The following is a 12,269-nucleotide window of genomic DNA, read 5'->3' as shown; positions in this document are numbered from 1 at the left end:
TTTATGTAGCCCACAAACATGAAAAAAATCTCATCATCACTGGTCATTAGAGAAATGCAAATCAAAACCACAATAAGATACCATCTCATGCCAGTTAGAATGGTGATTATTAAAAAGTCAGGGAACAATAGATGCTGGTGAGGCTGTGGAGAAATAGGAATGCTTTTACACTATTGGCGGGAATGTAAATTAGTTCAGCCATTATGGAAGACAGTATGGTGATTCCTTAAGGATCTAGAACAAGAAATACCATTTGAGCCAGCAACCCCATTATTGGGTATATACCCAGAGGAATAGAAATCATTCTACTATAAAGACACATGCACATGTATGTTTATTGCAGCACTATTTACAATAGCAAAGACATGGAACCAACCCAAATGCCCATCAATGATAGGCTGGATAAATAAAATGTGGTACATATACACCATGGAATACTATGCAGTCATAAAAAGGAATAAGATCATGTTCTTTGCAGGGATTTGGATAAAGCTAGAAGTCTTTATCCTTAGCAAACTAACACAGGAACAGAAAACCAAGTACTGCCTATTCTCACTCATAAGTGGGAGTCGAACATTAAGAACACATGGACACAGAGAGGGCAACGTCACACACCAGGGCCTGTTGGGGGGTGGGGGTTGAAGGGAGAGAACTTAGAGGACAGATCAATAGGTGCAGCAAACCACCATGGCACACGTATACCTCTGTAACGAACCTGCAAGTTCTGCACTGATTTTTTTTTTAGAAGAAATAAAGAAAAAAAAATCTATTATCTTGTTGCTGTTGTGGCAGTAGCCAAATCCCAGGTACAACAGGCCTGGAGACTGCAGAAGGCATAAAAACAGGGAAGAGACATGGCTTTCAGGGGCTCCTTTACCAGAGGCCCTCTTACCTTACTTCCTGGCCCCTGCTTCATGGCTTAGTAGAGTAATGCCAGGAAGATATGCAGACCTGGGTGAAGGCACACACATGCTGGCTTTGCTCCCAAGAAAGTTTTCTACAGCCTGTTCCTTCTAGCTGGTTTGATAATTCAGCTGCCTGAGAATCTAGGCCATGAATGTATTCTCAATGGTATATTCAAGCTGTGAAATTTTAGTAGTAGATAGATTTTTACAGTTTTAAAGAAAATCAATCAGCAGGCCAAAACAAGAGCTTGTTGAATGGGGCTTGCTTTTTTAAAAAAAAATCAAATTTAAATTGGGATAATCTATCCATTGATGTTGCATTAATAGTTCACTTACCTAGTCATTCAACAAATGTTTATCAAGTACCAGGCTTGGTGCCTGAGCTGGCTATAAAGTGCTAAATCAGACATCTCCCTGACCACACGGAGCTTATTGTCTAATATAAGGTGAACTATAGTCCTCAGGCCAAATATGGTACTCTGCCTGTTTTTTTTTAAAATAAAGTTCTATTGAAACACACCATGATCATTTGTTTATGCATTGTCTATGACCACTCTCAGACTACAATGGTGAAGTTGAGGAATTGAGTGGTTGCAACAGAGACCGTGTAGCCTGCAAAACCTTAAGTATTTACCACTGGGCTCTTTACAGAAGCAGTTTGCTGACCTTTGGTCTAGTGGATAGTTGAACTCTGCTTTCCCATCACAGTGATCCACTTGTTTTTTAAAAATTGACTTATACAGGGCTTTTGGTTGAAAGGAAAGAATCCACTTAATGGGCTCAAGGAAAAAGGAGGATTATGATAAAATATTCCCCCAATAGAATCCATAAACAAGAAACTAAATACAGGCATTACTCCTAAAATAGAAGTTTTGCCACACAAATTGCCATAACTCAGTTCTATTAATTAAAGAAAATAATCTGCATTACTGAGGTCACCACTGGTTATAACAAGATCTTGACTAGGAACTAATAATACGTTTAGAAGCTAGCACCAATTGAAAAAAAACAAAAAACAAAAAACTGTTGCCTGAGCAATGCAAAGACTTTGTTTGGGTAGCTTTGACCTTATTTATCTTAACCATGGGTTATAACAATAAAGGAGAAAAAGACTTGTAAAATATCATGTTAGTGATAGGAAAAGAAGGGATAAGATTTTTAAGCAAAAGTTGCTAAATGCTGGATTTGATCTGTGATGTTTAGATTTTACTCTACAACTATAAAAAGCATTCTTATTATTGAAATGATTACAGAAAAAGCCACTATTTTGTTGGGAACCTGAAATTCTTCAGCTCCCACTTTTTTTTTACCTTCTTAAAACAATAATTGTTTTAAAAGCATTTTTTTTAATGTGGGGTTTCTGAGGAATATAGAATTGACTGTCCAGTGAGACAGAAGATAAGAAATAGGGCTGGAGCAGAACTGAGGTCATTCTCACTGCTTCCCCAGCAGTACGTGGGCCCTGGTGCTTCCATCTCTGCCTTTTCTCTTCTTCCTCTCTCTTGCCTGGCTTCCACTGTGTAAACCTAAACAACCTGGATTGTCACGCCCCAGTCTACACGTCTCCAGAGCCTACCATCACCAGGAAATCCTTAGTACAAATTCTTAATGTGACTGGTGTAGGGGCCAAGGGAAATTTTCCTCTTTACCCTCTAAAGGTTCACTGAAAATCAACTGATCAAAGGCAGATTAATAGGAGAAAAGGCATACAAATTTCTTAATGTGCACAGGGGTGAATCAGAGTGAGTCCCCACAATCCAGTGGGGTACAGATGGTTCTATGCCCTTCTTGGTAGGGGAAAAGAAGATGGGAAAGTGTGGATGATTTTAGTGGAGTTGTAAATGATCTTTAGGGGAATTCAATGGGTTGAAAGAACATATAATGGCCTGGGACAAAGTTTGTTGGGTCTGCAGAGCAGACCATGGTTTGTGACAGAAGTCTGTCCAGGTGTGTTGACAGACTTCAGTCTTTCTTCCTGTCATATGAGTTCAGTTGATGAAAACTCAGGGAAGGTACCAGAGGTAATTGATTTTTTCTTTGGTGGTTTGGACTTCAGGCAGATAAGGGAACTTCAGAGAACAGCTGCATCCTGTGCTTTGGGAGAAACAGAGGATTGGGGTAGAGGAGGTCAGACAGACCTTGAGACTTCTTCAGTTCAGCATGTCAACGTGCCATATTCTGGGGTTTCAGTTTCTGAGCCCAAACACTGACCTAACTCAATTTATAGTTTGATACTTTTGCAGAGCCTACTAAAACCCTGACTTTTACATTGCCACCAAGACAAAAGACTACATTCCCAGTTTCCCTTGAATCTCAGTGTAACCCTGGGGCTAAATCCTATGAAGTAAAATACAAGCAAAGGTGTTATGTGAACCTTCCAGGAAGTGTCCTTGGAGGGTGGATATAATGATGTGATGGCTGGAGTTCTGACTGCCATGTTGGATGTGAGCACGAGGGCCACACCCTTGAGATAGCATAGTATGAGCTGGAAGGAACCTGGATCACTGATGACCATTGGAGACCTCACAACAGCCCTAAACTGCCTATATTGAGGCTTCTTTTAGGTGAGTGAAATACATACCCACCTTGTTTAAACAGATATTTAGGGGGTTTCTGTTACCTGCAATGGGGCCTAAACGTGACAGTTTCCTCTGATCCAATCAGCTGTGACCAGAGAGGTAGGGCCTGAGGGATACTGCCCACACAGTGAATCTTCCAGGTCTGAGTAGATTTCCCAGGAAAGGAGTCCTGGGCAGAGCAGGAAGACCCTGTGGAGTTTCAATCACAATGGTTGCGTTCCATTGCCAGATGACTTGGATCTACAAGGAAGAGAAATACTGGGATACATGAAAAATTGGGTCCTGGACTCCTACCATAGAACACACACCAGGATAAAAAAATTATAATTCAAGGGGAACAGTCTCTGGCGGGTGGAATTGTGGGAATCATGGCTGCAGGCCAGGTTGACAGGTGCCCTGAGTAGATGGAAGTCAATTGTTCTGCTAATAATTGAAGAAACATTGGTTATATTTCTAAGAGATCTGGTTAACGCATTCCCTTTGGCTACTTAGGGCTGTGATTTATAGGCAGCAAAGTCACTTAGGATAATAAAACCCCCAGGCCTGGTGGAAAACTGCTGAGATTTTTCAAGAAGAAAGGGACCACTTAAATATCTCAATTGGCTTTTCTTGAGTGAATGATATCCTGAGGAAGCAGGTTTCAAATGTGCCTCCATCATTCACACCCTTAAGAAGAAAAATGAGAGACATAAAAGAAATGCTACATTTATTTCAAATATTTGACAAGTTATGTAAGTCCTGGAACAGGTTTCTAAGAACTACAACTCCCAGTGGACACATGTTCCACCAACCTTTTCTTCCTTTTTTCCAAAAGCTTTTAATTGATTGAGAAAAACTGGTTCAAATATCAGTTGATTTGAATGCATTATTCAATAAAAAGAAGAATATATGTCATTTTTAAAAATAGCCTTTCTTCTATACAACTGTGTCCAACTGGGCTATGGCCTTTCTGTTTAACATTTTTTCTTCCTAAGCAAATAAAATCCCAAAAGTTGAAAAAAAAAATCCTAGAAGTTTGTGCATAACCTTTGCCTGCGGAAGAAACACGCACTGGCACTGACAGGGCTCAAAGCAGCCTCGCTCCTCTGGGTCACAGACACAGCAGGCAGACACTCAGCCACAAAGGCCAGACACTTGAAAGCAGAGATTTAAGAAGGAAATCAGTTGTTCTTCATGTTCAGAAAAAAATAAAAGATGTTCTGAAACAGAAAACAAGAAAGAAAAAATAAAGCAGTCTATTCTCAGGCAGTAGCACCGATTACCCAGGAAGACCTCAACTTATATAAACATTGAAATCTTTGAAGTAAATGAAGATCAGCTGTGACGGTTAATTTTATGTGTCAAATGGACTGAGCTAAGGGTGCCCAGCTGGCTGGCAACACATTATTTCTGGGTGTATATATGAGGATATCTTCGGAAGAGAGAAGCATTTGAATCAGTAAGTTAAAAGATTGTCTTCACCAATGTGAGTGGACATCATCCAATCTGTTGAGGGCTTGAATAGAAGAAAAAGGTGAGGAAGGACAAATTTGCTCTCTGCTTGAGCTAGGACATCTGTCTTCTCCTGCCCCTGGATTTCAGCACTGTGGCCTTCAGACTTACTCCACTGGCTCCTCTGGGTCTCAGGCATTCAGGCTTGGACTAGAACTACACCAGCACTTCCGGGCCTCCAGCGTGCAGACAGCACATCATGGGATTTCTCAGCCTCCAGAATTTGTGTGAGCCAACCCTCATAAGAAATTTCTTTCTATGTATCTACATATGTCCTACTGGTTCTGTTTCTCTGGAGAACCCTGACTAATACACCAGTCAAATGAGAAAGGCAAAGCCTATTTCTTTAGATTTTACTATAGCAAGGGAGTCAGCCCATCACACTTACACACTTACATTTGGCAGAGATTCAAAGGTAGGCAGAGGGGTGAGAAAGCTTCACAACAGAAAAAAGAGAAGACTTCATATATGTCCTGATAGGCATGGGGACACTGTAGGCGAGTTAACTAGAAGCAGAACATCCTATGTGGTTGGTCCTAAGTTAGAAGTGGGGGCAAATATTTTTTTTTTCTCTGATTTGTTCTAAATTAGAGGTAGGGGCAAAAATTAGGGATGCTGTCAGTTATTAATCAAGTCCTGGCCATTTTGTGCGAATTGTTACAGAAGTTATTGTTTATCTTTCTGGATTATTTCTAGAGATAGCAATCTGGCTTCCTGCAAGTCTGATACACTCACATAGGAGGCTGGCTTCCTGTGTTGTTTATTGTAAATAAGGGAATTGGTTTCCTGGGCAGGTTGCTGCAGCTCGTGGGCCAGAGTTCTATTTTTATATGTGGTCTAGCCATTGTCCATTTGTACACTCAGTCTCTTGTCTTTCAGATAAAGACAGATAGCTGTCTTGGAGCAGCTGACCGATAGCCAGCAAGGTGGTTCCAGTATTTCTAAAGAGCTACTTTGGGAGACAGCTAATTCTTCTAGGCCAGTTTGCCCAGAAGTGCCTAAGGGCACACTTGCCTGAGTGAGCACATCCCTCTGAGCTCCATGCACCAAGTTAGTGAGGAAGGAAGGGAAGGATAATGGTGATGCTAGCAGCGGGGGCCTAGAAGGAGAGGAGGGAAGGAATGCTCAGCGGTTCTCAGCCCTGGCTCTCAGAACTTCGTGGACAGCTTTAAGTAAACACTGATGCAGCAGCTCCGCCTCACCCACCAAAGATTCTAATTTCATAAAGCAGTGCTGGGCGTCGACATTGTTTAAAAACTTCCCAGGTGATTCTAAGGTGCAGCCCAGGTTGGCAGCTACTGACCGAAATGAATAATATTTCAGAGACGCTGCGAACAAATACTTAGCAATTAGTGAAAATGAAATCAGGGCATGCAGCCACAACCACTTTCTCAAGAAGCCTCCAATCTTGCACTCTTGCAGCGTTGCACTTTAGAAATATAAAATGCAGAGTGAAGCTGAACTAGAGTAGCAAATAGGCAAAGGTCATAGAAGTTGAGCCACCACATGCAATGAAAATGCCACAGGATCTAAACCACAGGCACAGTGAACAAAGGAGTACACTTAAAGCTGCCTCAAAATGACAGAAATTCTACCTATTCTGAACCGTGGCCTTCATTTTTATTTTTAACTATTAAAAAATTATTTCCTTCTTTAAAAAATGCCATTTTATCATAACCTTTTATTTTTCACAGATTATGTATGATACATATGTGTGTTTCCAGTCTGTCTAAACTTATACATTTCTCAAATACTTAGAATTCAGAAGAGTTGCACTTGGGGTGTATAAACTCCAAAATCTCAAAAGAAGCACACACGCTATATATATACCTGGTATCCATCTTTTATTTCTAGTCATTTCTAAATTTTTGAATGTACCAATGTATCTGAATCTGATACACCACCACCCCCTGGTGGAAGTCTATAGAAAAGAGCCCACATTTGATTTTCCTTGAGAATGTTAATACTGCAAGGAATGATTCTGATTGCATAAAACACTGGTGGGCTCTTCTCTCGCTGTCTACCAGCAGAATGTTCTCTGCAAACAAAATTATATGCAAGTTCTGAATGAACACAACAGCAAAGCTGTAGCTGTGCTGAGAGCTTTCTCTTTCCCACACTTTCTTCATTGGCAACCCTATCTCTCACTCAGGATGTCCAAAATAGAATTTACTGTATCATTTAACAGAAGTCATCTTCCCCAAAAATTAAAATTAAAGCCATTTCTCCTCAAGCCTTTTTTTTTTTTTTTTTTTGAGATGGAGTCTTGCTCTGTCACCCAGGCTGGAGTGTAATGGTGTGTCTCAGTTCACTGAAACCTCCATCTCCCGGGCTCAAGCGATTCTCCTACCTCAGCCTCCTGAGTAGCTGGGATTACAGGCACCCGCCATCATGCACAGCTAATTTTTGTATTTTTGTAGAGATAAGCTTTCACCATGCTGGCCAAGCTGGTCTTGAACTCCTGAACTCAGGTGATCCACCCACCTCGGCCTCCCAAAGTACTGGGATTGGAGGTGTGAGCCACCGTGCCCAGCCTCCTCAAGCCTCTTTACCTCAATACCAGCACGTCCTTTTCCATCCACCCAAGCTCTCTAGAGGATTCACATTACACATGCACACATTAAAGGCTCTAAGTAGGCCTGAGTCAAAAAACAGGTTCAATTCATTTAGCTCCACAATTCCAACTCATTTTATTGTGAGACACATTCCCCTCCTCCCCAAAACTTCTTAACAAACTGCAGAATACTCTGATTATATTTCATTCAGAATGATTGTTTCACCTTAATTAGCAAATTAGTTCTTTGGCTGCACATGCTGTTCATCTTCAAAAATGCTTAAGCCAACCATACCGCAAACCAGCTCTCAATCATTTACAGTAATGGAATGTACAACCCCTAGGTGTTTGACCCCAGGCAGCTAGTGAATTGATATGACATCCACAGGCAGCTTCATCTCTGTCTCCTACCATCATTACCAGCTGAGGGGAGGAAAAGGTTGCCGCCAGTACTAGGAGCAAGCATGCTTTGTCTTCAATTAAACATAATAATCCTGCATTGTGTGAGCACCATGTAATTTTATTTAGAAGAATTATGTTGCTGACTTGGCTATAACCTACGAAGATCACGGGCAGCTCTACAATTGACAGTGATTTAAGTGTTTTCCATACATTATCTCTTCCTGTGGATTTATAAGGCAAATGATATCAAAATCTCTGTAGCTTCCAACATTCATATAAATCTGCATAGGTCCTTGGACATCAGTTCTAAAGAAATTTTACTCTATAAGAAGTATTTTTAACAAAAAATAGAGCTTTATGCCCTATGTCATTAATGGTAGACTTCCTAAGGAAGCCTACATGTTGCATCATTTCTTTTGTTGTTGTTGGGTTTTTTAGAGGTGGGATCTGGTTATATTATCCAGATTGCACTTAAACTCCTGGGCTTAAGTGATCCTCCTGCCTCAGCCTCTCAAGTAGCCGGGACTATAGGCATGCCACTGTGCTCAGCTTACATGTTACACCACTTCTAATGTTGAAAACAAAGAAATGTCTAATTAAACTTACATGCAGTGGAAAAGTCATTTGAACCTATTCTGTGCTTTGATCAACAGTCTCTCAGTCTATTTGCTGTCATTTTATGTCATCTACAGCTTTGACTTGGGAATGGGGGTCCTGAGGGCATGGACACACTCGCTCACCAGCCTGGCAGCCTCCAGAGCAGTGCCCCAGTGCACCGAGATGCCCCCACTCCCATGGCCATAGTGGTGGACTACAGGCAGCCTCCGGCCATCTCGGGCAAGGAGCTCTGTCTGCAGTCGCACACCTGGCCTGTAGGGCCTCAAGCCCACCTTCTCCCTGATGTTGCAGGCTCCGTGGAGGGAGGGCTCCAGAGCACAGCATCGGGAAAGAATTTCTCTGCTATTTTCTGCATCTGGGGACAGATTCCAGTCCCCTTTTTGCCTAGTTCCACCTAGGGTTACATGGGATGTACCAGGATAAATATACGTCAGCCCACTGCCATCTCGGATAAAATGCTCCACCCAGGGAGCCTGAACTTGGAGCACTTGGCCCCTTACAGGGAAAATCTTTGAGTCTCCTGCAAGCTGTCTGCTTCCAAGGCCTGAACAGTTGACCACGATGTCGAAGGACGGATAAAGTTCCCACAGGTCGTCTATTCGCCGAGTGAGCATCCAGCCTCCACTTCCTTTTATCCTATGGAAGAGAGGTCATGAAGTGAACCTTTGTCAGCATCCTGATCAAGTACTTCCAGGAAGTAAAGAAAAGGAACCCAGGAACAAAAATTAGCCGATCATCTGATGAACAAACACCCCAGGAGCTTCCAGGGCCCAATCAGGCCAAATTCGAGCCGTCAACTGCTTCACATCCTAGGAACTGGGGATTTCTAAAGTTGAATCTAAATGGAAACCACTTGAAAGTTCAAAACAAAGGTAATTATATGCTTTGCCCTTTTAAAATTTTGCAGAATTCCTATATTGTTATAGATGCTGAATAAATGCCAAGTTGATTTGGTATTTTAAATGTCCAAGCATTTCTTATTTCTACTACTTATTTAACACCTCAATTTGATACATTTTATCTCATATTGTTAACTCTTGCATGCTCCTTTGTATTAGTCTGGTCTCCCTAACTAAAAGATACAGGGGTCATATCCCCACCAGCTTTATGTCTACAAGTGTGTTAGCACGAGAAGAACACAAAATATTTGTAGCTGATGAGCTAAATGGCAGCTGTGATTGGTAATTGTTATGTTTTTTGGACCAACTATATCAATCATGAAAAGAAATGGCTTATCCAGTACCTGTAGTCTTTATTTAAATTGAGGTAAAATACACATAACATAAAATTTACCATTTTGGGCCGGGCGCGGTGGCTCAAGCCTGTAATCCCAGCACTTTGGGAGGCCGAGACGGGCGGATCACGAGGTCAGGAGATCGAGACCATCCTGGCTGACACGGTGAAACCGCGTCTCTACTAAAAAATACAAAAAAACTAGCCGGGCGAGGTGGCGGGCGCCTGTAGTCCCAGCTATTCGGGAGGCTGAGGCAGGAGAATGGTGTGAACCCGGGAGGCGGAGCTTGCAGTGAGCCAAGATCACGCCACTGCACTCCAGCCTGGGCGGCAGAGCGAGACTCTGTCTCAAAAAAAAAAAAAAAATTTACCATTTTGATGATTTTTAAGTGTAAAGTTCAGTAGTATTAAGCACATTCACCTTGTTGTGCAACCATCATCACCATCCATATGAGCTATCCATCTCCAGAACATTTTTATTTTTTCTGAGATGGGGTCTCACTCTGTCACCCAGGCTGGAGTGCAGTGGCATGATCTCAGCTCACTGCAGCCTTGAATTCCTGGGCATAAGTGATCCTCCCACCTCAGCCTCCTGAGTAGCTGAGACCACAGGCATGTGCCACCATGCCCGGCTAATTTTTTGTATTTTTGATAGAGACAGGTTTTCGTCATGTTGCCCAGGCTGGTCTGCAACTCATGAGCTCAGTCAATCCACGTGCCTCTGCCTCCCAAAGTGCTGGGATTATAGGCATGAGCCACCACACCCGGCCTCCAGAACTTTTTTAATCTCACAAAACAGAAAGTCTACCCAATAAACAATAACCTCCAGGACGTGTAATCTTATTCACAGGTCACTTGTAGAATAGAGAAAGAGACTATCAGCAGCTCTGTTCAATAGATGCAGACCGAATGCTTGCATGCAGGGCGCCGCTAAGAGGGACCAGAAGGGTGTGAGTGGCAGTGCCCTTCCTCAAGGGCTGACAGAGGAACTGACAGACAGAAGTGTAAACGCTTGGCAGAATTGACTAAGTTTTAAAGGAGAAGTGGTGTGAAATCAGAAAGCCTGGCTTTATGTCCCAGCTCTGCCTCACATTAGCTTTGAGCTCTTGGCCAACTCACCTCACTTCTCCAAATCTCAGTTTCCTCATCTGCATCGTGGGGAGGATACCTCCCTTGCCTGTCTCACAGGATGGTTGTGAGGTTCCAATAAAATAATGGCCACTACTTTGAACAGTCATCAATCACAATACATTTTAGAGGACTGTTATCAATAAATCACGAATTCCTCAAGGGGAGAGATTGTATCTTACGTTTCTTACCATCCCTATGACCCAGCTAAGTGCCCCATACCTAGTGGACTGGAAGTAAGTGTTAGCCAATACTAAAGACAATATGAAATCCGGGTTTGGGCCTGTGATGGTTAATTTATGTGTCAACTTGATTGGGCTATGGGTTCTCCGATATTTGGTCACACATACTCTGCGTGTTTCTGCGGAAAATGTTTTTGAATGAGAAAAACATTTAAATCTGTAGGCAGAGTAAAGCTAATTGCCTTCTTTAATGTGGGTAGGCCTCATCTTATCAGTTGAAAGCCTGAATAAAACAAAAAAGTTGACTATTTTCCAAGGAAGAAAGAATTCCTTCTGCTGAACTGCCTTCCAACTGGGACATTGGCTTTTTCCTCTTTTTGGACTGGAACAAAAACGTTGACTCTTCCTGGATTTCAAGCCTGCTGGCCTTTGGACTGGAGCTACACCATCGGCTCTCCTGGGTCTCCTGCTTGCCTGCCAACTCACCACGCCGATCTTACACATCCTATTGGTTCTTTTTGTCTGGAGAAAAATACAGGGTGGCACAACTTTGGCATCTTCTTTCTCCGACTGCTGCAATCCAAGCCGTTTCAGGGAGAAACTGGGAAGGGCTGACCTCGAAAATGGAGACAGAGTGCTTGTATCCTGCCTGCCCCTAAGAGAGCAGAAGTGATCATCACAGCAGTTCTGAGCACTATCTACTTTCAAGGCCAGATAAACAGATTTAATGTGAAGGAAAATAATAAGAAAAGACAGAAATTTCTGCAGTGGCTATGGTGGTCAATGATGGCATGGGTTTGACAACTAATTTTAACTTAGCAAGGAGAGACTCTTTGAAGTGATCCTAACTTTCCACCCCACTTCCCGGTTGGAAAGTTTAATTGAAACTTGTATTAAGATCAGCAGAAAACTGGCCTTCTGATGCTGAATTGCATTTCTAGAAAATCCCTCACGTTCGTGGTGGTACACGCCTGTAATTCCAGCTACTCAGGAGGCTGAGATGGGAAGATCCCTTGAACTTAGGAGGTGTAGGTTCAAGCCGAGATCGCGCCACTGTGCTCAAGCCTAGGAGACAGAGCAAGACACCATCTCGAAAAGAAAAGAAAAGAAAAGAAGGAGGAAAGGAAGGAAGGAAGGAAGGAAGGAAGGAAGGAAGGAAGGAAGGAAGGAAGGAAGG

At 42.4% G+C, this 12,269-nt stretch overlaps 1 protein-coding gene across 1 annotated transcript in view; it reads right to left on the bottom strand.

The window, feature by feature from the left end:
- Positions 1-8,028: 8,028 nt before the first annotated feature.
- Positions 8,029-12,269, bottom strand: part of DDO (D-aspartate oxidase) — a 24,101-nt gene continuing 19,860 nt past the window's right edge. Inside the window, exon 5 of the mRNA XM_011970642.1 lies at positions 8,029-9,185. Coding sequence (XP_011826032.1) covers positions 8,618-9,185 — 568 coding nt within the window. The 3' untranslated portion in view covers positions 8,029-8,617. The remainder of the gene's footprint in view (positions 9,186-12,269) is intronic.

This window comes from Mandrillus leucophaeus, unplaced genomic scaffold (assembly GCF_000951045.1).
Source record: "Mandrillus leucophaeus isolate KB7577 unplaced genomic scaffold, Mleu.le_1.0 Scaffold96, whole genome shotgun sequence".
Classification (NCBI taxonomy): Eukaryota; Metazoa; Chordata; class Mammalia; order Primates; family Cercopithecidae; genus Mandrillus; species Mandrillus leucophaeus.
The sequence above is the reverse complement of the archived record's forward strand: the minus strand, read 5'-3'. Positions and strand labels throughout refer to the sequence as shown.